The sequence below is a fragment of the Aulostomus chinensis genome, chromosome 18 (genome assembly GCF_037954235.1).
Source record: "Aulostomus chinensis isolate RoL2024-O1b breed Wild chromosome 18, RoL_Achi_v1.0, whole genome shotgun sequence".
Lineage (NCBI taxonomy): Eukaryota > Metazoa > Chordata > Actinopteri > Syngnathiformes > Aulostomidae > Aulostomus > Aulostomus chinensis.
Window position 1 is genome coordinate 14,235,089 of NC_141337.1, and position 25,909 is coordinate 14,260,997.

Sequence of the window (25,909 nt, forward strand, 5' to 3'; positions counted from 1 at the left end):
GATAATGATTTATTTCAATAAAGAAATCGTTTACACAGGCTACAAGAGACTCTTCACGTTACTCCTTCATTCATTCGAAAAAAATCATCTCTGTCACAACACTGGACAAATCTAGAGAAGCGTAGACATTCTTTTTAAACAAACATCATCTCAAAGTTACATCATTTTTTAAAGACATCAATAGAAATGTGTAAAAATCTCACATGAGCAATAAAAATATTCTATAAATGTTGAAGTGAACATTCATTTGCAGCGGCCCTGATGGCAGAGTGAGGACGGTATAAGTTACTGCTGATTCACAAGGAATAATATCATGGTTCAGCAAAGGCTTGAGCTGAATTCATGTCGGAGTGGAATTTTTATTTGTATCAAAAATGTAAAAATATACATGATATATGATATATACTGTACAGTACATTATAAGAAAATCTTTCCAGTTTAAAGCCTACCAGTGTGCTAAAAAAAAATCATTAAAAGTTATTTTGGGTTCATTTTTAAAATATAATTGCTAGTTTGTCATCAGCTAAGTAGTAATTAGATGCAAATATCTACAGGAATAGAACCTTGAAGTAGACGGCCTGTAACCTTTAATCGCTCTTTATTTATTCAAATAAAACTCGAAAAGACAAAACCGATTGTCAGGCTAGTTTTTCAGTGTGTGGTCGCACTAATAGACGACGCTTGGATGTTTCTAATGTTAGTAGTAAAAGGACAGATGAAGCAGATGGAGGTCATTAAATCTAGCAACTCCTCCATGTTTCCACAGGACAGAAGGGAGTGTCGATACACACTCACGCACGCACGCACGCACGCACGCACAGGAAAATACACCCTACATACACACACTGTCAACAAGTTCCAGTTCTCTCTCATTGGCATATATATATATATATATATATATATATATATATATATATATATATATATATATATACGTGTATATATATATACGTGTATATATATATATATATATGTATATATATATATATATCTTTAATTGTTAGTAGCACATTATCTTTATGTAATATGTGGAATATCATGACATGAAGAGTAATAATCATAAGAATATTTCACAGAGGCTTAAACTGATCTGTTGACAATAGTTAAAACTGTCATAAAAAAATCTGTAAGAATCACTGTAAAGAAAAATCTGTGTGTGTGTGTGTGTGTGTGTGTCAGATGAGCCGAGGTGCCCTATAGGTTACTGAAGAGCTCGTTCTTCTTGGTCCAGTCCATTGGCGGGGCTCTCTTGTTGGAGCGTTTCTGGTGAGCCAGTTCTTTGACCTGCTGCAGTGACATCTTAAGAGCAGGAATGGCTTCTGTGACCACGCCCTGACAAACCCGGGAAAGGAAGAGTTTAACAAACATTTTCCTTTTTTTTTTACTTTCTTCTAAATGTTTTTTACATCAGTGTTTCCTGTGACGTACCTCAGGTGGGGTGTTTGTTGTCGGGGTGGTCAGCGAGGTGTTGGATGAGGCGTTGGACGGAGAAGGACTGACTGACAGCTTTGAGTCCCTCTCTGCCTCTTTGGCTCCTCTTCCATTCACCTGGAGACAAAAACACTCGTGAGCATCACTCCATCACATTTCCACTGACATATAGAGACATGCGAACGCGGTCAGGCCTTGTTGCAGTACCAAACACCACCACAGGGAGGCAGCCTTGGATTTGTGATTTTTCTATTGCTCACAAGCAACATGAAGTGGCATAAAAAGCTGTAGAACGAGTAATTAATGAGCTATTGAGCTAATAAAGAGACAGATCTGGTAAGTGAGCTGACATCACTTTTTTTTTTAAAAATGTGTCAACTTTAATTAGAAGGTATCTGATGAGAAGATAATCAAGGGCTTTGAAACATATTTGAGCTGATAAGGTTGCAAATCTTGAACCCGGGCAGGCTCCATTTTGAATCTTCTCCTCAACCTTTTCCCTTCAACATCTGATCCAGGGTCTGTTATGCCTCTGCACACTGAGACCCAGGTCAAGCCTCACTTTGCATATTTGGCTCCAAAGGGAACGCTGAGAACGGTCCGCACAGTACAGAGTTTGTGTTCTGTTGTCTTCCCATACACACACACACACACACACACACACACACACACACACACACACACACACACACACACACAAGCACACACACCTCTCATCTAATCATTAAATAAAAGTCCAGTGTGTTCACCTTGGGAAAGCTGAGAGAAGTAAAAGCATTCCTGTCATGCTCTTACTGACTATGCAGAGTTTAAAGAGTGTTTTTCTTGAAGTGAGGGAGGTCAGTGTGTTTCTTTGGGATTAGCTTGAATATTTGAGCAGGATTAACCAGACACAGAGCAGCATAATCCAGTGGATACAGTTTTATTTGATGTACCATTTGTATAAACTTGTTGCTGCTGTTAATGGAGTATTAATGGAGTTGGGTGGAGTCTTCTACTAACACCATACAATGCACCATACAATGAACTCTACACAATCACAGGAAAGTAAGTACGTCCCTGTGATTAATAACCCCATTTTTTACCAGAACCTGAATTCTCCGAAACGCAGGCATAGAAAAGAAAAGTTCGACCTTGCAACAGCTACTCAAAGCAGAGAAGGTTGATCTATTATTGTCCTCCTCTATGCCAGGAGAGAGAGAGAGAGAGACAGAGAGAGAGGCTCCATCTGTGAGGAGAGAAGCAGCTGCCGTAGGAGACAACGACGCTTCACACTTCAAAGTTTTAAATCCGACTTTGCTCAAAAGCTGATTCCCTCAGTGAATGACAGCTCTGCATGCAGACGCTTAAGTACAATCTGCTGCGTTTCAGTTGTATCTTACCTTCTCCTCCATTCCTCCATTAATAACAGGCTCTGGCAGCGGACCTGTAGGCATGAAAAACACACAGGAATAAAGCAACCCTCTCCTAAAAAATATACAAGTATCTTTGTCGGTCAGCATTAGAGAGTGAGCTGAGATGCCTTCAGTCCCAGAGGAGAGGCGGGCGCTGCGAGACCTTCCTGCATCTCACCTTTCATTCCTCTATTACAAAGTGCAGGTATGAGAGGATCATCTATTATTCACATGCAAGTCATCTTCTACGAGATGCTCCTCCTGGTCCACCACACCTCCCTTCCTCCCCCTCCAGTCACACCCTGTACATATCAAGCTTTTTTTTTAAGGGTCACCGAAAAATGTATTTATGTTGCCATAACTTTCTCACACACAATATCAAAGTGTGTGAGGTGGTACCTGCTGACACACAGCTCCCATCATCCCATCCCCTTACCTTCCATCATCCCTTTGATGCTCCGCACTAACGATAACGACCTGTTATACGAGATCTGTGTGTGTGTGTGTGTGAGTACGTGTGTGTGTGTGTGTGTGTGTGTGTGTCTGTCTGTCTCAAAGAGGAGCCTCTTCACGTCCCAATGCAACTCCAGTTCCAGACTGAGAGGCCACTTGGACGGAGCTCCTTGGAAACCAAACAAAGCTGCTGGCCAACCGGGCTGAGTGTGTGTATGTGTGTGTGTGTGTGTGTGTGTGTGTGTGTGTGTTGAAGTTGAAGAGTCAGGGTTGGCAGGTACCCTCTGAGTGGGCAGTGTGCGAAGTGCAGGCAGTTACCTGGGAAACACCTCTCTGGAATCTCTCCCCTGTGGGGCATTCTTAGATTCAGCGGAGGGCTGGAGGTTGAGCAGCGCAGGAAATGATCAAACATTTGCCTTCTTTTCCCCTATAATGATCCACCGCCCATGTACTTACTGATACATGACAATTTCTCTAATATCAACACATGCAAATTCTATTTTTCCTAATTTAATTGGTGCCCCTATTTATGCTAATGACTGGATACAGAGGTTGCCATGCCAACACCTGGCAGTACAACACTGATGTGAAGAGTCTCTTATGGCAGAGTAGCACTCAGACCACCTGCCTGAGCATCAGCTGCTGAGCTGTGGAGGGCAATCAAACCACACACTGTGCTAGGGCTCCCCCTGGGGGCTGTGATGAGTACAACAACCTGCATCAAGTCAAAGTGCCTTTGAGCAAAGTGCTACATCCCTGCCAACTTCTTCAGCTGACTCCTCTGTAGGAGAGAATCCCTTGAATCAGTAATGTGTACAAATATTGTGACAGCATTAACTGTGTGAAAATGAGAAACATGACTCTTGCTCAGCGCCATGTGACTCCGATCTGATTTATTAATGTCTAAAAGATTAACTTTCTCTGCAGGGCAGGAAGTCGCTGCGCTCAGTGTCTGCCTGTGTTTCTTGGCAGAGAGAGAAAGCAAAAGATAGAGTGGAGAGAAGAGGAGCCAAGAGGCTGTGTGACCGACTTTTAACTGTCCGTTCTTTAGTGGAGGGAGAGAGAGGAGAGCTGTTGACTGACAATAAACCTGAAACATTACAAGACAATTGCAGCCTTTCATTGTCTTAGTGACGTTGTGTGTCCCCTCACCGGCAATGTGGTCTAAGTCGGGGGTCACTCTGCACCTCTTGAAGAAGGCGTCTGTGTCTGGGTCCACCACCAGCAGGCGGGTCTCACTTCCGCCCGCTTTAATGGCTGCCACGACTTCTGAATGTGTCTTCCCCTCTACTGATACACCGTTCACCTGAGCAGGAGGAAGAAAGAGTTGGTCGTCTGTTCCCACATGAAAATGTCCTTTTATCACTGTCAGGATGTCTTTCTCAATATTATCACTGTGCCTACCGGATGTTCCAGGACAGGAAATCCTGTGTCCGCACACACGCTTGCAAAACAATCCCACTGCTCTCCACTAAAGTCCAAAAAAACCCTGATTTTATTGTTTCTTTTACCCCCTCAATCAAATGTTATTCGTCTTTTTTACTTCTTAAAGCTGAAATGGAATTAAGCATCCTGTAGTTTCCAGTAACTCCACATGTCAGGTAAGTTGTCCCCCCCCCATACACACACACACACAAAAACACACACACAGGCCAGCTGAGAGCTCTGGGATGAAATCACCCAAGAAAAACATGTGAGAAATGTGTGTGTGTGTGTGTGTGTGTGTGTTGGTGTGCTTAGGTCATAGGGTGGACCTGAAAGTCTAAGCCAGTCCCACAGAGGAAGCTGGACAATAGCTGCTGGGCCAGTAATAGCAGTAACAATGGCTGTCGGCTCCCCATAAAGCCCTGCTCCTCAGTGGGTGGTGTGGCTGTCTGGGGGCCCTCTGGGGGGCCTGGAAACCCCTTTCCAGAGTCTCAACTATAGTCCTTTTAATCCCTCAGCCGTCTCCGTCATCATTCGATTCCTCCTCTTTATCTAACTTGTTTAGTTTGCACACTCACATGGTCACTGAGTCGCTGAGTGAGAGGAAGCCGTGTGTTCAGAAGTTTCAATGAATGAGTCAGAGATGTTCAACGTGAGCTGCCGCTGCCGCTGATTCTGCTGCTGCCGTCTTAATACCGCTTGAAGTTTTTAAGGTTGTAATACCATTACATCTTTGCTTGATCTGGGGCGAGCCTGAATTCCTCAAGCATTATGACTGGATACTGTGGCAACTTTCAGAATAGTAGAACTCTTATGAAACATTTTAATGACAAACAAGACCTCCAGGTATCCTGTTTTAGCTCCGGATGTCATCGGTCAAATTGTCTGCAGTTCTATGATGAATCAAAACAATGCCCCTTCACCCAGCGAGGATGTCACAGTCTGACTGAATCTGATTATTTCAGTGTGAGACTGCAGCTCAAATCATGTTCTCTGTAAACACACACTCAACTTTGGAAGATAATCGAATCAACTGTGTATCCAGAACAGCAACAGACCAAGTTGACATCAGGGAGCATCCTTTTCAGGAGATGTTGGTGAAGACGAGTCAAATTATTGTTTTTAGAGGACCAAAATCACAATTACCTTTCGTTTAGACACAATCTCAGATTGAAGTCAGAACGCATAAGGAAATATGTTTGGTGCGGGTTGTGATGGTCATGTGCTGTGGTCCACACATTCTGGTCGCTCCCGGAGCGAAGACAGGTCGACTGCAAAATTAGAGGCCGCAGACTGTGTGATGTCACAAACTGGGCTACTCTCAGAAGGGTGTCATTCGTGACTTTGATCTTGTGGTCACAGAGAGATCTGTCTTTGATCTCTTTGACTTTATCTCTATTTGATCTCTAATATCCAGATGTTGTCACAGAGCGTCAAAGCTACCCGGGCAGAGTTATCTGTCGTCTCTCGTCCTGGCTTGGACACCATCCGGATGGACTCATCATCACTGACATCGTCCAATCACAATGCTTCATGGCTTTGTATTCCTCAGTGAATCAGTGACTCTGCGACTGACTGACTAAGTGGCTCTAAATTGACCTGACCTCCAGCTCTGTGGCAAAAAAAAAACCCTAACCTACAAAAAATCCTAAAACCTTCTAAATTAGGAAAAATGTCAGAAACCTGAAGAACAGCCTAAGAAGAGGGTTCATGCTCCCTGGACGGGCACACATCTACAAAGCCACAAAATAAACATCATTTGACAACAAATAAAAACCTCTTGTGCTGGAAAGTAATTAATAACACAACTTGCTTCAAATTAAATCATTGTCTCTGTGTAAAACAGTAACTTTACATTAAACTCAAAATCTGGGATGCAAGTATCAGGCCACAGCTACAAACCGCCATGTCCTTTGAATATTTAAAGTAGTAGTGGGAACATCATCGCACCACATACATGAATGGATCACAACAGGGAGAAAATGAGAACGTTGTGTCTCAAAACTCACAAAATGAACGGCACACTGTCCTTCTCCATTTAGAGTCTAGAGGGTGGGGCTACTTGAGACACTACTTGAGTTCAAAAGGACACTTCCTGAAAAATGTACACAGATTAACCTTTACACACTATGTTGGATTCTTTTTCAAAAAGACCAAAAAAGAAAATAAACCTTGCCTAAGATAACAGAGCAGCAGATACTGAGCTGACTGAAGTACCTGTACTATCCTGTCTTTGGGCTGCAGGCCGGCCCTCTCTGCTGGAGAGTCCTCGTCCACCGCTCTGATATACTGCCCAGGCCGCGCCCGCTCACTGTGAAGGTTGAAGCCATATCCATTCGCCTCTCGCTGGATCACGCAGAGACGTGGCCGCAGTTCAGTGCACACCTCCTGGAAGAGGCCAGAGGAGAGAAAACATGTTAATACGCTACATATGACATGCAGGAATACGTCTAATCTTTTAAAAAATACCTCCACCATGGGTGCCTGCTCTGAGACAACAAGAGGTACAAAGATGACGGAGAGCTCCAAAGAATCGTTGAGCATGAATATGAGGCCGAGGTTGAACATGCAGGTGGTTGCTGCATGCTGATGTGTGTGAGCAGTGTGTTTTTAACAATCGAGAGTAAACTCAAGCTGAAGTTCCACTCCACGTGACTCCGGCTGCTCGCCAGGAAGGAAGAGGGTCTGAGCGAATAATGGGAGAATGTGATTGGAGGTCTGCTGGGAAGATTTTTTAAGGAGGGGTAAAAAAAAAAGGGGGGGGGGCACTTGAGGAAGTTACCACTTCCGTTGTGGTCCTCAGCCTCCAGGCTCCAAGAAGGACAATGGAAGGTAGGCGTTGACCTTTGCCTGCCTCCCCTCATCCTGTCCCATCCAGTCTGCTCTGGGATGGCAGGAAGAGTCAGAATGGCATTGTCATCCAGGAAGAAACTCTACCTAAATCCAAGAACCTCCCTTCCCCTGCTTAGATGAAGCAGGTTCTTTATTTAGCAATGGCATTGTCATCAAAGAGGTCATAACAGAGTTGGGAGCAAGTTTCAGGAATGACAAAGGAGACAGAGCCGGTCAGGATAATCTTTGTCGCAGTGCCTGAATCTGACCCGACACTCCCTCCACATCAAAGTGCTCCACCTTCCACCAACTCCAAGACAATGAACAACCTCTATAAATAAGTCAGTGAGAGTGACTCACTCCAATAAAAATACTGGATGCTTTAAAAAGTAGGAGGACATTTTCTCATGCTCACCGCCACCAACAAGTGTCACTGTATTATGTAAGACAATTGTTCTGAGCTGACACCCCACCGGGTCCTCTCTCTCTCTCTCTCGCTCTCTCTCCTCACAGTGCCTGCACACACGTGTTCCTGAAGGGTTATCCTATTTCCAGATATAACAGGAAGAAAACTTTGTACAGCGAGGGCTCTTAATGGTTGGTAATTTCTAACAAGAAATCACATGATGTAACACCAGTTAACAGGCAGTTGTTTGTCAGTCCAGATGTTCTCTAACGACTGGACAGAGATAACAGCTTTAATGAGTCCAGTGACACGTGTGCACTATTGCTGTTGTTTACCTGCAAGATTTAAAGGTTGCTCTCATCTGGTTCTCTCCTGTGGAACTGAATGAGGCCAAATAATCTGTTCTAAATTAAATTCATTGGGTGCTCTTGATCTTGAAGGCCAATCTTGTCATTAAGTTAACTTGCTTATCTTGTTAGATAAGATTTGTGTCATTTCACATGACTGTGCAGTATCTGTGAGGCTAGAAGCTAGCTTAGCTCAGCATAACACAGGAAATACAACGGTAACACGCTTACCAAAGAATGTGCCTTTGAGCACATTTATATTAACATTATTATATATATATACATATATATATATATATATACATACACACACACACACACACACACACACACACACACACACACACACACACTTGTTAATATGACTATCAAACAACAAAAATGTGACTCCATCCAGTTTGTTAGTTAAAAAGGAAACACTGAGGATCATTGGGATCCACTGTGGAAGCTACTGGTCCCGTGCAGGAAACAATCGGTCACGTAAAGGCCTCATGGACCATATAAGCGGTGGACATCTTGAAAAGTGAAGCCAGTTTGAAGAACCTGCATTGTAATGGCAGTGACATCTTACTGCCTACTGAAGTCTATGAGATCTAACTAATCACTTGATTTATTACCTCAGTAAACATTTTCTTAATGAGTTCATGGACTCAGTCACTAATTGCTTGTATTCTTCAAAGCAACAAGATGTTAATTATTTTATTTAACCGTGTTCCTTACTTTATTTACAGTAAAACAACAAAGGAAGATAAGATTTGCGTGTGGCTACACTGATTGACAAGTCAATCGATGATTGATTTCTTCAATTGTTTTTACAAGTAGTTTCCAGCATTTGTGCTAAGCTAAGCAGCTGCTACCTTTTGCTATGTATTTAGCGTGCACATGAGAGTGGAATCATTTTCATCGTTTGTCCGCACGAAAGCAAAGAGAGTCACTCACACTTCTTGAACAACAAACCAGTGTCACATATTCCCTCATGATGGATGTTAAGAGTAGTTTCATCACAGTTTTGTTCTAATCAGTGACACAGAGTAACTGTTTAATTTTCAAGTGAAGAACCTGCTGGAACATTTCTCCTGCTGATAAGGGCCCTCCAGGACTTTCACCAGATTGGTAACTGATTACACGGAGGCTTGACGTAATTTCTCGTCCTTCTCCTCCTTAAGTGGTTATCAAACCCTCCTTTAATAGTTCTGTGTGCAATCCAAAGTACAGTTTACAGAGAAAAGGGAAAAAACACATTTTTTCTATGTTCTGCTCTGCTCTGAACGTGTGGCAGGTGTGAATCATCCTGTCTACTGACCTTCTCTTCTTTGAATGTCAGCAATTCTCTCTACTTTAAGATGTCTGGTGCACCGACTGTTCAAAACACGACTTTACAGTTAAAATAAGGATACTGATGAGAAGTGATTCAGATGAACTGCTTTGTCAGTTTTAAAAGCAAATGTAATATGGAGCGGCATCTACACACAATACAGCCTTGGCATGGCACTCATGAACACTCATGGGGGGGGGGGGGGGGGTTCTGGCTGACGTTAGGCACCCCTGCGCTGGCTGAGAGGTTGAGAGAGGCCCTGGCAGGGACAACAGAGGAGCGTTTGTGTCAGAGAGGAGTGGAGGACAGAAGAATCCCCACGCGGGTCTGAAATCTGTGGAATCTGCTGAACACACACAAGCTAACAGGGTAACTAAAATGGACATAGACATTCAAATGGGTGCGTGTGTGTGTTTCAGCTGCTGTTAAACGCAATGATCGTGATGTAAATAACATCACAGCTGAAATGAGATTAACACAGATGCCAGTTGAGAAACGAGCTGACACGTGAGAACGTCCAGGGAGTGTCCTGTAAATTATGAGCTAATCACTCCTCCACAATTAATCAGTCCAGGCTCGTAGCTCGACTAGAATGATAGACTCAACGCCCTTATCTGCGTACACTCATTTGAACAGCAAACACAACTAAACGTCTGTTCCAGACAAGCCCGACATTTGCATACTTGCTCTGACCCAGACCCTGAAGCATCTGTGAGTACATGATATTCAGAAGGAAAATTAATTCATCAGCACGTGTGGCCTCCTCCTCCTCGTCTGGTTAGAGTATGTCTGCAATAATGCTGTGAAAACAACAGACGCATGCACAAATGCAGGCATGTGTCCTGTTCTCATTTGATTTTAAAAGCATACGAATGGTTCTCTAATAAAGCTCAATCATCGAAGCTAATGTTCACGCCCACAAGCGGCCATAACTGGGGCTTGGCACGCCCCCTAATTTGCTCACTTACATATGAATCGCTACTGCTGTTGGGTCATCCTTCAGAAAAAGCAGAGAATAACAGCAGTTTGAGATTGAAAAAGCAGTTAAGGACATTGAGAGGAGGAGGACAGGTATTTGGTCTCGCAACAGCACCGCCAGCAGTGGAACTTTAATGGTCAAGACACTGATATGCTAGGAAGCCTCTCACGCCACTATGAGAGAAGTGTGTGTGGGTTTTCTTTTTTTGTGTTTATTTGATGTGTTGGTGCTAAGTCAAGAGTTTAACGTCAGAATGACACTGGACAGCTGGAAAAGAACAACATGTTAAATGCTAAAACACTGGTCTGATGTCAACCTCACACTGAAGTTATAACCAAGAAAATATGGACGTCCAAATAATGTTGCATGCCTATCAACATAATGACGTTTTGGGACGCTCAGGTAGTGCGGTTGTCAGTTGTGTTGCCTACCAACACGGTGGTTCAGTTTCCATGTTGCCTCATGCTCCCGTACAACTGATATATCGCTAAGACCCACCCATTAACATATACCAGCCAATCACAGCTCACAGCTCGCAGCTGCTTCACTCCGATATCTCAAACACGAAACACCATAGATGAGCATTGATAAACATGACTTGCATCTGCTTTTGTAAGTTAAAAAACATCCTCTCCTCAGGAACACTTCAACCACTGACATGATTGCTTTGTTATTAATAAGCAGTGTGTATTCCGTCGGTGCTGATTCACTCTCTCTATGAACTGTGTGTATAATTTGTAGTCCACTTGACTGAGAACTACATTTCCCTTTTTGTTTAGCCACACAGGTCCAGTTGATTGACACCAGTGTTCTGCATTCAGGCTAATCAAGCCATGTGCTTTAGCAATGTGTTTCACTGCTGCCTGTTGATGCCTTGAAGAGGGTCTCTGACTGACAGCTTGCATCAAATAGACTTGTTTGTACAGAGCTGAGCGATGCTTTTTTTAAATAAATAAATTCAAGAGTGCCAAATAGATGCACGAGGGATGAATGCAGCTCTGATACGTGGTATCCCGAGAGGCAACAGGAGCACATCTGATCCCAAACCACACGTTAACAGAGCCAAATATCTCTGGTGGATTCAACTCGCAGTAGGACACACTCAGCTCAGCTGCTTCCAAACGTTGTGCTGAACCACTTTTGTTCTGTCATTCTGACACTGACAACCGGCACCGTTCTCAGGTCACCGCGCCGATTGTTTGTCCGAGTGAGCAGCAGACCCCTGAAGGGGAGGGTCTAAGTGATAGGTGAACTGGCTGTCCTGGAGAAGGAAGGAAGAACTGGCAACTGTTGTTGGGTTTGTTTCTGTGCCAACTCAGGTAGCATTGAATTTTGTTCATTTGACATCACAACCTACACTACCAGTCTACCATGACGAGTAACTGATCGCGCAGTCTGTATCAGGTGTGGCAGCAGTCACTCACAATTTAAAAAAGAAACAGGCCTGTCGAAAATCAAGAAATTAGACAGGAAAGACACTGAATATGTTGAAAAGATGTCATAAAAACAATGTCACATGAATTCCTATTTTTTCCCAAAATTCTGTATGCATGGTGTGAAGTATACTACGTCGTATACTACGTCATATACTACATGGGAGTGCAAACATTCTCATGCCCCCCCCATTTTTCTTAAAATACCAATATATGCATTGAAACACTCTGGACTTCCTGACATTGTCCGCCTACCGCTCAGTTCAACATCTCACCTTTGTTTCTCATACACAACTGTTCTGCACCAACAATATTAATATTTCTGACTGTCAGTGTGCCATAAACCACAGTCATGGTTCTCTGTTGTGTGAGATGTTCCTCTCGGCCCACAAAAGAACATTTGAACTCTCAGTAAACTTTACCTTTGAGGAGGGAAGTGATGAACAGGAAGCGCTGAAACATCTCCCCTCAAATATGCTTCCCTCTGCTCAACCTCAACTTCCTAACATGAGAGACAAATCAATACACAAACGCACCAAAAAAAATAACGCAGGGGTCGACTTGGTACGGAGGCTTTAACTAGATGGCATCCCTGTAAAAATAAGATGAGAGGTGATGCCAGGAACCATCACCGGGGGGGTCAACGGAGCGAGACATGTATGTTTTACGTGTTTACTTTTTTACATAGGATGAAAGATAATTCTGTCAAGGTTCTGATCACAACCGTCTGATTTCAGCGGAGCCACCACCACATGCCGCAACTTAAGAGAAATGGGAGAAAAACAAGACAAAAAAAAAAAAAACACAGGAAAGGAAGGTTTTTCAATATGACTTTGACCTTGGTAAAGGGTACCACATTAACAAAACAGAGTTTAATAAAAGGAGGTAACTTCACAAACCTATTGCTTTACCATCATTAACTTATTTTTCTTTAGTAGCCATCTCAGCATGTGTGTTTCTTTTGAACTGTTATGACAGCATCCACCTGTGTATGTACTGCTATATCTATTTACTTATTTTTTGTTCTATTTTGTCTGGACTTGTCTGTACTGCACTGCTCAGGCAGCTGCCTTGCTTGTTAATGTTATAGTTTTAAGAGTCAGCTGATGTCAACCAGGCCCTTCAACGCACATAAAATTAAGAAACAAACAAAAGATGAACTTGACTCAGCGCTAAGCTCAGTATCTCATATGTACAATAACGCCATTATTCTTCAGGACTGCTCTCCATTATCCCTGCTCTGACGCATTTCCTTGCTCGTCGATCAACAGAACTTTACAACAACTTGTATCAGCTGGTGTGAATATTAAGCTTCCAGTGTCGCTGTTACTCGACCAGCACTGAAACACCCTTGGGTGGATACCAAGTGAAGCAACAGTGGTAGGTCTAAATAAACTCTTTCATGTCGTACTGTATATGTAGCCACCATCTCTGAAACAACTGTGTCCTCACATGTGCTGAGTCAGAGCAGCCTGTTTCATTGTAAAACAACGCATGTTGAGCGTACTTTGCCCTGCTTGAAGGCTTTGGCAACAAAAATAAGCAGTTGCTTTGAATACCAATCACTCCCCAACAATACCGGGGCTCATTTTATATTCTCACAACCCTCACGAAGTCACGAGGCTGCCTCTCTGCTGTTCCAGATTTCTCCTGGATTCTCAGTGTTTTATTAAGATCCACAGTTCACAGGTTCCCCACCCAGAGGTTGATGTAATCCTGTAATAGACTTGTTTCTGCTTTCCCTCAGCAAGCAGAAATAACCAGGAGATAAGATAGTGAAGACTGCACAGTTGCAGCGTCAGATCCTGTGAGATTAGCATGCTAATGTTAGGAATTTCAGAACCTCTTTTTTATCTTATGGCTTATTTGCATTTTTTTGGTTCATGTCTACCAACCTGGACTTGTATGTGAACACATGTTCATGTTTTATTGGCCAGTGGAACGTTCGTATGTTCGGTGTTCAATGAAAGTTAGCTTACTTTCACGCCGGCTCACGGAAGTGCTAGCTACAATTCTACAATTTCATTTAGCAGACGCTTTTGTCCAAAGCGACAGCTAGCACGGCTCAAATGCTGCTCTCTTCGTTGCAACAGTGACGACTTACAAGACAAAATCAAGATCACAATGTCTTAATTAACTTTGTAATCACAAACCCTAGTTTTCTCATGAAAGAGATATTCTTTTAATGTAGATCGGATTCAAACAAATGTAATGAATGAAACTGGTCGCATCCTGATTAAAATGTAACATCTGCATAGATACTAGTTGTCAAAGGGAGGGAGGCTCCTCCTTTCTGCCATCGTGGAACCCACAAGTGTTCTAACTTCAACCCTCCTAGAGGATCCTACAAAACAGCCTCATTAATAAACCACCCATCACACTTATCAATCACCCTGGGTGCCCATGGCTTGATAGCGTCTGTTGCTGTGAGCAATTGGCTGATGTGGTGGGAGCTGCATGTGGTCTGTAAGCGTGAAAGGATGTGTGTACGTGTGTTTGTGGTTGTGTGTGTGTGTGTGTGTGTGTGTGTATGTGTGCTTAAGTTCTACCGCCCTGCCTGCCACTTACTTCATATTTTCCCCGTGCTTGGCCAGGGGACTGATGTCCAACTGCAGGCCGCACTAGAGGAGAACACATCTTTTACTGGAGGTTTGTGTCATTCTTGTCTGACGCAGCTCAAAGAAAAGCTGAAAGAACTTCTTTTAATGATTACCTTGGTGATGCATTTCAACTGCTCTTCTATCAAACAGCTGCTCTGGCCCACTGATAAGAGCCAGTAAACTGCAAATCATCAACAGGGAGCTGTCACCCTCAGCTGCTCTGATCTGAAGCCGCCCTTCGCTCTCGGCCTGTATCGTTCTATGTCTTCCTCCTTGTGCTGCTGACTCTAATGAGAGCGGGCAGCTCTCTCATGAGTTCAGCTTCATGGGGCCTCTTTGATCAGCATACAGAATAACCACAAACTGACACAGTGCCAGGCACCGTGGTAACTAAGTGACATGACAAACGGTCGGCCCGGCAGGCCTTGTGATTGTCATGTGTAGTTCTGACGGAGATTAACAACCACAAGGACAAACTTAATAAAAGTTTGATGGCCTCGCCAGTGTAAACCAGGTTTCTTTTTAACGACTATGGAGCAAAGTTTGTTCACTTGAGTGTATGGAGCGCACCACTCTCTCTGGCGGGACGGGGGTGTAGAGTTTCAAGTTGGTCTAGTGAAGCAGCTGCGAGGTAGGCAGAGGAGGGAACAAAGCAGCCTACTGTCCCCTCTTCCATTTGAGGATGGGACAAACTGGCTCTACAAAAGACACCAAAGAAATGTTTTACTGAGGGTTCCATCACAATAGACTCTTAGGGGGACGGTCCGGAAATAGAACATGCTGTCATTCATCACCGCAGGGGGGCAGACACTGATAAGACCATATGGGAAGATCTGTGGATGGGGAGCAGGCAGGTTCTGTCTTTCCTCAAACATCTCCTGCTCTGCTCCAACTCATTAATGCATTCAATCGGCCCAGCTCTGACTGAGAGTTTGGTTCTATCACAAACTGTTTTAACTGTTCAGCCAGTCTTCCTGTCCAAGAGCCTCCACCCCTGCACACCTGAGACACACACGCGCGCGCGCACACACACACACACACACACACACACACATCTCAATACAGTGATGGATGTAAGAATGTGGATTTAGAGAAAAATGCGCAAGTACAAATCGATCAGGTACAGGGCGTCAGTCTAGCACTGCACTGGGTGCCTAAACCAGGCAGCTCACCTGGTTATATGCATTTGACAAGACCAATGATGTCATAGAAGCCCCCTACTGTTCTGGAGGTGGACCTCAACACATCGATTCCTCCTCAGTTCTCGTGTAGCTCACAGAAGCCATTGTGGAACAATTAAATTGCCTGACACCTCGTTTGCAACTGTGCGTGTAAACCCACTAACTGTTGCACACAGGCAGAAGTTACGTTTGAACAAGCGGCGGTGTCACCGTTACACCTGAGAACTGATAAAATAAAACAAACTGCATTCCTATAATTTCGGAAAGAGACAAAAACAGTTTTCCTTTAGGGTTAGCTCGTCTCATCATGGTCCTGAATGGTTTCCCACATTTCCCAGTTCCCTCATCTACATCCAGCTGTAAATAAAGTAAAAAAGAAAGAAAAGACAAACGAAAAGACAAAAGCCCTGTTTTACAGCTGTGTTGCATTAATGAAGCTACTGTCTGAGTTTTCTCCTTAGATGGCTGGTTTCAGGACAGGAAGTATCACACCATAACAACCACACATCTACTCTATTTATGTTAAAGAGAGCTGCAAACATTCGTTAAGAAGCCTTAAATATAAACGCTCATGGAAATGTAAATAGTCTTGCAGGTATTTGGACATTCACCAAAATACTGGATGAACTGAGTAGCATTTAGGCTCGATGATGATGGCGTATGATGAAAGATCAGCAGAACTATGACTCATCCTGAGGGTAATGGGTAGCAAATTTAATTTCACGGTTGTAGAGACATTCGACTAACAACCTTAAACGTTAACCCAATGTGGCAGAAGAGAAAAAGGACTATTAGGATTTATTAAATGGAGGTTTTGAACATCTCCATCCAATCGTAGTTAAATATTTCAGTCAGGATAAAAGGGGGGACAAACATGATCAAGAGAGCCGGAGGAGTGATCATAAACCCACGTACAGCGTGCTGTCTCGGTCTTCTCTGGTGGGGAGGGAGGTGGCTGATAGGGGTTGAGTCTATTTCAGGGTGAGCGGCGAGTCATTTCCCCATGAGCACCCCCCACCCCCACCCGGGGCAGGGCGCGGCCCTCCGGCTCATTGTCCAGCAGGGGGTGGTGAACCTTTGCCAGAATGGAATGTGGCATTGTAGAGTTTCAAGCCAGCATCCCGTGAGACCCAACACACACTTTCACACACAGACACACAAACACACAGGGTTCAGGTTCAACCCCTGACCTGGGCCAAAGTGGCCTTGGTTTTGGGGACGGACAGTGGTGCTGTTGTCTGGACTGGCGTCACTAAGACATTTCAGAGAGAGCGAGAGAGTCCTATGATTTGCACTGACAACAAACTGATCACTTGTTCCAGCCCCGATCAATACTGTCCTCTAACCAAGCCGTGGACCTTCAGGGTTCTCTTGCTTGAGTCATCTGCTAGTTTATGACCGTCTGACATTTAAAAGCATGCGTGTGTGCGTTTGTGTGAGCATGTGTTGATATTAAAGAGGTGGAAGTCGCTACTTTCACCCTTGGTTTCCTGTCAGCGCTGTTTTCTCTCTCTCTCAAAGGTTAACCTGGCACGCAGCCTTTCACAATTCTGCTAAGAATGTTGCACTTGCATTCTACGCAGGACACACAGCAGATTATCGATTCATTTTGTTTTCATGCTTTTATTATTATTTCTCTTATTTTTTCCAGTTAAACATTGTAATGTCATATGTTTTAAGTAGAATATCTAAGTTTTATTCTACCATTTTTTTTATAGCTGCACTGAAGGAAAAAAAAAAAAGCTGCAATGAAACTTCCTGTGCTCGTGAATATAAGGCGTGTATCTTCAAACAGGACTGGTGACATCACAACTAGTTTAGACCAAACAAACCCGGTATTCTATTTCCACACTTGTATGTGAAGCTTCCTGTGCACGAGTACTTACACTGAGTTAAGCGGGAGACAACTTGTCTCAAGCAAAAATCAATTAACATTTGTTGTGTTTACACGGAGAGCAATAATCCACTGACTTAATTGTAACTAAGACAAATATTTAGATGAGGTTGTTTACGTAGCTTGATTGTAGAATATCCTGTTCATTTTGATTGTGTGCAACACGGACAAAGTCTGGCTATGACCCAAGACACACGCCAGCATCTTCATCTTTCTACCGCTAATGGGCCAAAAACATGTTAACATCTAGTTCCTGTCTGCAACGGGTCAAAGTTCGTTCTACATTCATGGTTAGGAACATAATTCCCCTATGAATTTCACCTGAAACCTTTTCAGTTGTTCTGCTGCCACTGTGGTATTTTCATGTCTTTTTTATTGCTAAACATGCCAAACACTGTACTTTGAGCCCATTTCCCAACACTTCCTGGGAGCTAAACTTGCATCATCAAGCAGTTTGACTGCAGTTAAGTGTTGCAAAAAGTCCAGAATGACTTCGATAAGGTTAAGGTTATCTGAGCTTTTCCTGTTAGGTTTGAAGGCGCAGATGAATTCTTTCAAAATGATTATGTTTTTACATCTGAACATATAAATACAACATGTCGGGCCAGGATGTTAAGTTACATCAATATATTGATTTGAATGGCTCCTCTTTCTAAGTAATTTAATCTGTCTGCTGTTATTTTATTAGAATAGCTCGGTCCAGTCTGGCTGATGAATGTATGTTATATATCTCTAGTGCATCATCTAGTAATTACATTCTCAGTTTCAGGGTAAAAATGGCAGAATTACATCATGTCAAATTCTTACATTGCTCCATACATCCTGGAATGGTGGCTGTGGATACGGATTTGTCACATTACGAATGAAATTATTTATTAAAGAGATAATTTTTCTCTTCATGAATGTTCAATTATTAGCATTATGCAACACACTTTTGGTCTAAACAGTCACAGGAAAACATGTTACATTTACAAATCTTTGCGTAGCAACACAATGACGTCCATGTCATGTGGACCACTTCCCCTGGAACAACAATCCAACAAAGAGCAGGGAAGGGAGACTCCCAAACATTCTCTCTCTCTGTCTCTCTGTCTCTCTCTCTCTCTCTCACACACACACACACACACACCTACCAATTGGTACACATGGCCATGGACACACACTCTCGTCCAGCGATAGCCAGTCAGGCCGGCATAGAATGAATCATGGAGTATATCTGCACCCATCGGACAAACACAATAACACACACTTCATTAGACAAATCGAGCCGGAACAATCGCTGGCTTTGAGAGGGTGAATTCAATGAGATTCAAACTCTCAGCTGGAAACACGGTTTACCCTGATTCTGTTGCTGCGCACACGTGATGTTTAACCAGTGTCTGTTACCCTTTAGTATTTTATGTTTGCATTGCAGTGATGTAGTTGCTGCTTTCCCAGGCAAACAAATCAATCTGTGCTTTGACTTTTCTTCTTCTTCTTTTTTTTATTTAGATTCCCAGCCACTGTTGGCTGTCCCACTATGAGCTGCTGGGACTCTGACAGGGGGATCAAGACGACAAGGTGGGGTAATCTTCCACCGACAACAATGACAGGAAACCAGTCCAAACGTCCTGGGGTCTGAGGAAGGCCAAGACACTCCTCTAACCATCCTGGTTTGGAATTGTTGCAGTAGGTGTGGCCACTCTGCGTCTGATCATCGAAAGCTGACAACTGAATCGTATCCACAGGCTCTTCCTCAAGATAAACTACATTAAATCTGCAAGAAATATGCAGACAAACTGTGCCGCAGATAGGAATGCTAACTGGCACTTTGGGCGTAAATGACACACGAGTACTGAAATGCTTCACTGGAAAATTCCTGCCGGCACATAGCGATGTTCTGCCAGTCTGAGGAAAAAGTGTTTGAAAGTGTGAAACAACACACACGCAGACTGAGCGAGCGCTATGGAGAGACCATGTAAAAAAAATTTAAAAAGCTCCAGGTCATTCAATCTAGTGGAGTGTATTCAAATATAGAGTGAAGCCTCCCACACAACAGCTCCAGGGTGATTTGTTTGGGGAAAACACGGCGTACCATGCAGTTAAAGAACCAGGCATTCTCTGTCAGGCCAATAAAAATAGGCCAAACTGTGTGGTGAAAGCAGACGAGCTCTTTAATAAGCAGATTTATATACGAACGTGCAGATTAGAGACTAGGATTAGAAAAGTCGAAAGCAACGGGAGGGTCAAATCACATTTGAGGCCACTCAAACTTGTATGGAGAATTACACAAACACTGTGATACATGTTTACTCACACACACACACACACACACACACACACACACACACACACACACACACACACACTCATCTGGCTGCAGTCAATTTCATCTGGCACAATCTCTCTTTCTCTCCTGTAATTACTGTTTAAAGTTGTGCCTTATGTAAGCGGTTGTACAGGAAGACTCCTGACAACTTCTCACACTCCACTGGAATCTCAGTCGCTGACACGACACTGGACAAATCCAGCTCCTGGACAACTGGTTCAAATGGTTTTGGTACAAAAAAGGTTATGGAAGAAAATTTCATAGTTCTTTTTTTTTTTTTTTTTTATAAAACAGACGTGATCAGTAGCCTACAATGTTCAAGGGTATACATTATCCAACCAACAAAGTCTATCAAGACATCTGGGAGATACTGAAGAGTGTGTAGAAATCAATAATCCAATATGGCTGAAACAGAAAGTGAACAATTCAGGTCATACAGTAAATGAGGTGCTTGACCTTGTTGAACAATGGAGGAGTGAAGAATGAATCCTAAAACTAACCGTTGAACGTCGGTTCTCTTGTGTCAAAGTCAAAGGGAATTTGAGTTAAATGTTTGAAATAAGGCTTGCGGTTAACACCAGCTTAATATATTTTAATGTTTTGTTTTAAATACAGCACCAAATATGCTTGGAAATACCAAACTCGTGAATTTCAAGGCCTTAAAAATGGGTCTTAAAAATGGTGCTTTCTAACAAGTGGCTGAATGAGACTACTGTAACTCACTATTTTAGTCTGTTGAAGTGTTTCCAGACGACTGAATCATCTTCTTCATCTGCAGAGACTTGTTGCGTCTCCCGCCTCCCTCTGAACACGAGCTGAAACCGAAACTGTTTGGTCTTTGGAGGAGAAGACGAGCATGTCGGATGCTGGTAGTGGGGGTCATTTACAAACATGCCGCAGAAAGACATGCAGTCATCGATTTATTTCATTCTCATGATTGCGGGAAGCCGAAATCACAATTGAAATTCAATTAATCGTCCTGCCCTACTTCAAAATCCTAAACTTGGTGTTGGTTTGTGAAGATTATCTTGCAAAATCTGGAAGTCTCAAGCTTTTCTTCACTCAAGAGATTATTTTCCATCATAATCCAAAACGTGGCATAAAATTCTCCCTGTCTTCTGGGCGATGCTAACTTCTGTGATGACCTACAAATCCAACGAGGAATATGAGATATTGGACGTATATGAAAATCAATATTCCAATATGGCTGCCAGTGAATGTTACAGAAGTCAGTTACTGACAAGTATCATTCGTGCACATTGGTAGTCACACATGCTACATGTGGACAACATAAATTGCTAACAAACTGCCGTTTGGTGATGATGTCATTGTAAGTAGTGACTATGCGGCTTCAGCGCAACGCCAAGAGACTTTTTTGAACAAGTTTAAAATGAAAATGTCATTGTTTACCGTGTTGTATCGCTTTTATGGACATTAAAGTACATTTCCTCGTGAATATCGAAAGTTTGAAAAGGTTCTTGGTGAAAAAGCAAATGGTGTTTCAGAGGGAAGACATGAAGGGTCCAGCTTGATGTGCTAAGTCTCGATGGATTTGATGAAACCGGGTCAAGGACCTTTACTTTTCTATATTTGCTGATTAACTCTCTGCACACTGACTCGTCAATCGATGGGCCTTTTTTTGTTCAGCAACACGTCACCCCTGGATGCACTCAGACCGACGGGTTTATCTCAGGATCAGTGGATAAAACATCAACATGGCTGCTGCCTCGTTGCTCCCAGCAAAGTAAAACTGTTACTGCCTGGCAAACAAACAAAACCACGACCTTTGGAACCGGCAGATGTGTTTTGTTTGACGATGACGCCAGCGCCTCTCCGATTTTTTTCCCCGAGCCTCGCATAAATGTTTTGACTTTCATGGCTTCTTGAACCATTTCTTTCTCACCTCCACTGCGCTGTCACACTCTCAACTATCTTTACCTCCACACATGCACTACCATGCGCACCAGATCGGTGTAACCACGGCAACCTCGAGCAAGGCTCCTCCGTTTCCGGAGAAGGCGTTGCTCTTCGAACCCTCTTTTGTGTTGCTTCAAAGACGAGGCCAGACGGGTGGCGTGCGGACGTCAGTGTGACTGTGTTTTTGTGCGTGTGTCTTCTAAAGCTGCTTGTGAAGGTTTTGTAGGTGTGTGTGTGTGTGTGTGTGTGTGTGCCTGTGTGTGACTGCTCGGGTACAGGAATGCCGGTCAGGATGTAGGGAGAAAATTCCAGAAACAAGTGGGAGTCGGTGCAGAAACACACCCTGAGGTGCCTCTGAATGTAACATGGAGACAGCAAAGCTCATCCCTTGAGTCTAATTTTCACTCGTGTCTTCATCTCCTGAGAAACTTCCAGCTGCTCTGCTTCAAGAGAGAGTGTGTGTGTGTGTGTGTGTGTGTGTGTGCGTGTGTGTGTGTGTGTGTGTGCACATGCGTGTTAATGTCTTAGCACGACGCAGGCTGCTTTTGTCCTTCATACGTCAAAACTTTGCGCACAGCTGAAATGGGAATCCAAGTGATGTAAATGAGTTTGTTAGCAGAACTATTGTCTCTTTCGGTGTCCCTCTGAGGTTGCGTGCCAGAGTGAAACCTACTGCCACATTAGGCCATCTGTGCAGTGTATCGAGAGTAAACATGGGAACAATCGCTGTATATTCCCAGGACAAACAACAGAACCCGGCAGCGCTCTGGAGCAAAGCTGCTCCGGCTACACGGAGTGAAGTAGTCATCTTTAATGGAGCAGGAACATAATTTTAAAATGTCCCGCTCACCCCAGATATGACATTTGAGAGAAAATAGGATACTTGTGGTTTTCTTGGAGCATCTGGATTCATATTTGGGACGGTGTGAGTCACACTGGGGTAGCAAAAAGTTGTTACTCCTCCTTTGCTGTCGCAGGGCAAATAAGAGCTTCCTTATGTGAAACGACGGCGTGATTAGATGATGGAGGTCATCTCATCAGCTGTGATGCGGCTAAAACTCAAACAACAAACACTGGATAGACCGATGCTTCGGAAACTTTTTCCAAACTGTTTTAGTTTTATAAAGTGTCGCGTCACAGCTTGACAGATTTAGAATATTACGTTTCAGGCACTATTTAAGATACCTAAGATATTACTGTATGTAAATTATGATTCAGTGATCAATGTATGATGTCCAAGTAGCCTTGAGCAAGATACTGGCCCTCTAATTGCTCCTGATAACCCTGCGACACGGCACGGTGGTGCAGTGGTCAGCACTGTTGCCTCACAACAGGAAGGTTCCAGGTTCGAGCCCCGGCTCCATCACAGGATCTTTCTGTGTGAGTCTCCATGTTCTCCCTGTTCCTGTGTGGGTTCTCTCTGGTACTCCAGCTTCCTCCCACAGTCCAAAGACATCAAGAGGGGACGAGGCTGATTGATACTCTAAATTGACCGTAGGTGTGACTGTGAGTGTGAATGGTTGTCTGTCTCTATGTGTTGGTCCTGTGATGGACTGGTGACCTGTCCAGGGTGAACCCTGCCTCTCACCCGATGTCAGCTGGGATAGGCTCCAGCCCCTTCGTGACCCTTAACAGATAAGTGGTATAGAAAATGGATGATGAATAAAAGCAGACTTGTGTAACCAATTTTTATGCTCTATCACAATTATACGATGACCAACAGTCAAATTTTAATTAATGTCACAATTAATATATGTTTAAATATTTAATTTGTTTATATTTTCACAGTGCAGCGTCATCCTGGGGCTCTTTATGAATGGTTTCACTGACGTTTCATTATATTTGCAGCTTCCTGATCCAAAATTGTATGATTTATTTTAGCCTCCGTGCGGCAGGTGTTACATGTGAATTTCCTCCTCATGCAGCTCTCGCACATCTGAGTGACACCAGAGAGAAAAATGGAGAAAAAGAAGGAAAAAGAGTGATTTGTTGGCGATCTGTGGACACGATGACCTTATCCTCCCACCTAGAGTCGTGTACCAAGCAGCAGAGTGGGACGCGCACACAAGCAGCCTCAGGGGTAAACATCCAGGATGCAGAGAAGGGGGGGAGGCACAGCTGGTCCACACTGGAGGGACCCTCCTCCTCCTCCTCCTCCTCCTCTAGTACTTTTTTAATGAAGTTCACACAGACAGAGAAAATGAGAGCAGGGCGCAGCAACCGATGCTGGTGAGAATTTGCTGGTAATGTTTCACAGACTCAGATCAAAAGCTGTCAGAACTCAGCTCACCTACTTCCTGTTGTTGCGGTTTCTACCGCAATGTAACATATTTGTCATAGTTGCTTTCTGCACAAGTCCAATGTTCCCATCCTCTTGTTTTTGAATTTCTTCAAAGAGTTTGGCCTGACAGAAAGTTTTGAAGAAACAATCTGATCTTGTATGTGGTGTTAAGTTTGAGGATGCCAGAGTGGGGGGGGGGCTTGTTTTGAGGGTCTAGCTAGATGGTTTGTCCCCTCACCCACAGCCTGGCAGCCCTCCAGCCAGGAGCATGTGGGTGCAGCTGCCATCTTCACCACCACAGAGCAACGATTCTTCACAGGAAACACGCTCCCACACTCAATAATGCCGTTAATCCCACTCATGTTAATGAGAATGTGGGTCCGGATGGAGGGGCCACACACACACACACACACACACAAACACACACACACACATACATATATATACATACACACACTCACCTTCTCAGAGCTAGTGCTCAGTTTCTTCTCTACGTGCAGGTGAATTTCTCCGTTACTCTCCGGCACCGGCGTGGTCTCCCTGGGTGTCCCGACTCTCTCCACCTCTTCTTCCTCCTCTTCCTCCACCTTGCCCCCCTCTGCGAGCCGCTCATCCCCGTTTTCTGTCCCGTCGACCTCCTCTTCCTCTTCCACCACCCGCTCCTCTTCCTCTTCCTCGTCGAACGGTAACGGGACCCCATCGGTGACATACTCCTTCAGACACTTCATGCTGTGCTTCTTCAGCAGCTGTTCCGTGTCCGGGTCCAACACTATCAGCTCCAGCCGGCCCATGGTGGCTCTTATCCGAGACACGACCTGCTGGTGGCTCTCATTCTCCACGTCTTCCCCGTTCACGAACACCAGCCGGTCCCCGGCGCGCAGCCCCGAGGTCTCCGCCGGGCTGTCGGGCTCCACCAGCCGTATGAACTGCCCGGTCTTACCCTTCTCTCCGTGGAGGTGGAAGCCGTAGCCGTTGTCGCCCTTCTCCAGCGTACACAGCCGGGGGCGCAGATGCTGGCTCTTGCTCGGCATGGTGAGCTTCCCTGCCTTCACTCTGCTGCTGCTGCGGCTCAACCTGTTGCTCTCGCCCGTAGAAAAGACTAGAAGCGCGGGTCAGGATGCTGCTGTAAGAAGGCGTGAGACTGGTGCTGGTACCCCGTCAAAAACCGACCCGACCCCCGCCCTCTATCACTCTGACGGTCCCACTTCTTCCTTTACTCTAACAAACAAGAAGCGGGGCTGTTATGAGTTTCTCGAGTGCTGCAACCCTCAGCGAGACTCCACCAGACCCGGACTCTCAGCGACTAGTCTCGCCCCTCACAGAGACCGAAGTCCGCTCAGGAAGAGGGAGGTGCGTTCACGGAACAGCCCAGCTGGCCTCCTCATGCTAACGAGACGAGTGGAGACAGCAGTGCTTTAAAAACATTCATTTAGAAGATTTATTACCAGTGTCACAGTTCTGTTGGCACCATAGAAACAAACACTTCAACCTAAATTCATAAAGATGGAAGGAAAAACGTCACACCAACCTCAAATGGTTAAATATATTTATATTGGATTTTTATTAAATGAATTAATATAAAAAGCTACACTTTCATCTCCCTTTATTGTCTCTGAAATTCACATTATTCACTCTTCTTATGAAGTTCAAATAAAAGAAGAAAACACTGCAAATAAGTTTCTATTGAAACAAAACAGCATAGCCAGCAACATT

At 44.0% G+C, this 25,909-nt stretch overlaps 1 protein-coding gene across 1 annotated transcript; it reads right to left on the reverse strand.

Moving 5' to 3' along the window:
- On the reverse strand, positions 1-25,593 carry nherf1b (NHERF family PDZ scaffold protein 1b). Its single transcript, XM_086185917.1, has 6 exons — positions 24,658-25,593; positions 6,921-7,091; positions 4,431-4,584; positions 2,814-2,857; positions 1,429-1,548; positions 1-1,332 (listed from the first exon to the last, which is right to left on the reverse strand). Exons 1-6 carry the CDS (start codon positions 25,225-25,227, stop codon positions 1,195-1,197), a joined length of 1,197 nt encoding a protein of 398 aa, XP_086042043.1. The 5' UTR covers positions 25,228-25,593; the 3' UTR covers positions 1-1,194.
- Positions 25,594-25,909: the final 316 nt, after the last annotated feature.

Excerpts from the sequence above, each read along its gene's own strand:
- nherf1b (XM_086185917.1), bottom strand. The coding sequence starts at position 25,227 with ATGCCGAGCAAGAGCCAGCATCTGCGCCCCCGGCTGTGTACGCTGGAG. Across the intron at positions 4,585-6,920 it reads CCAAAGACAGGATAGTACAG|GTGAACGGTGTATCAGTAGA; the intron begins GTACTTCAGTCA and ends CCTCCTGCTCAG. Across the intron at positions 2,858-4,430 it reads CGACTTAGACCACATTGCCG|GTCCGCTGCCAGAGCCTGTT; the intron begins GTGAGGGGACAC and ends TCATGCCTACAG.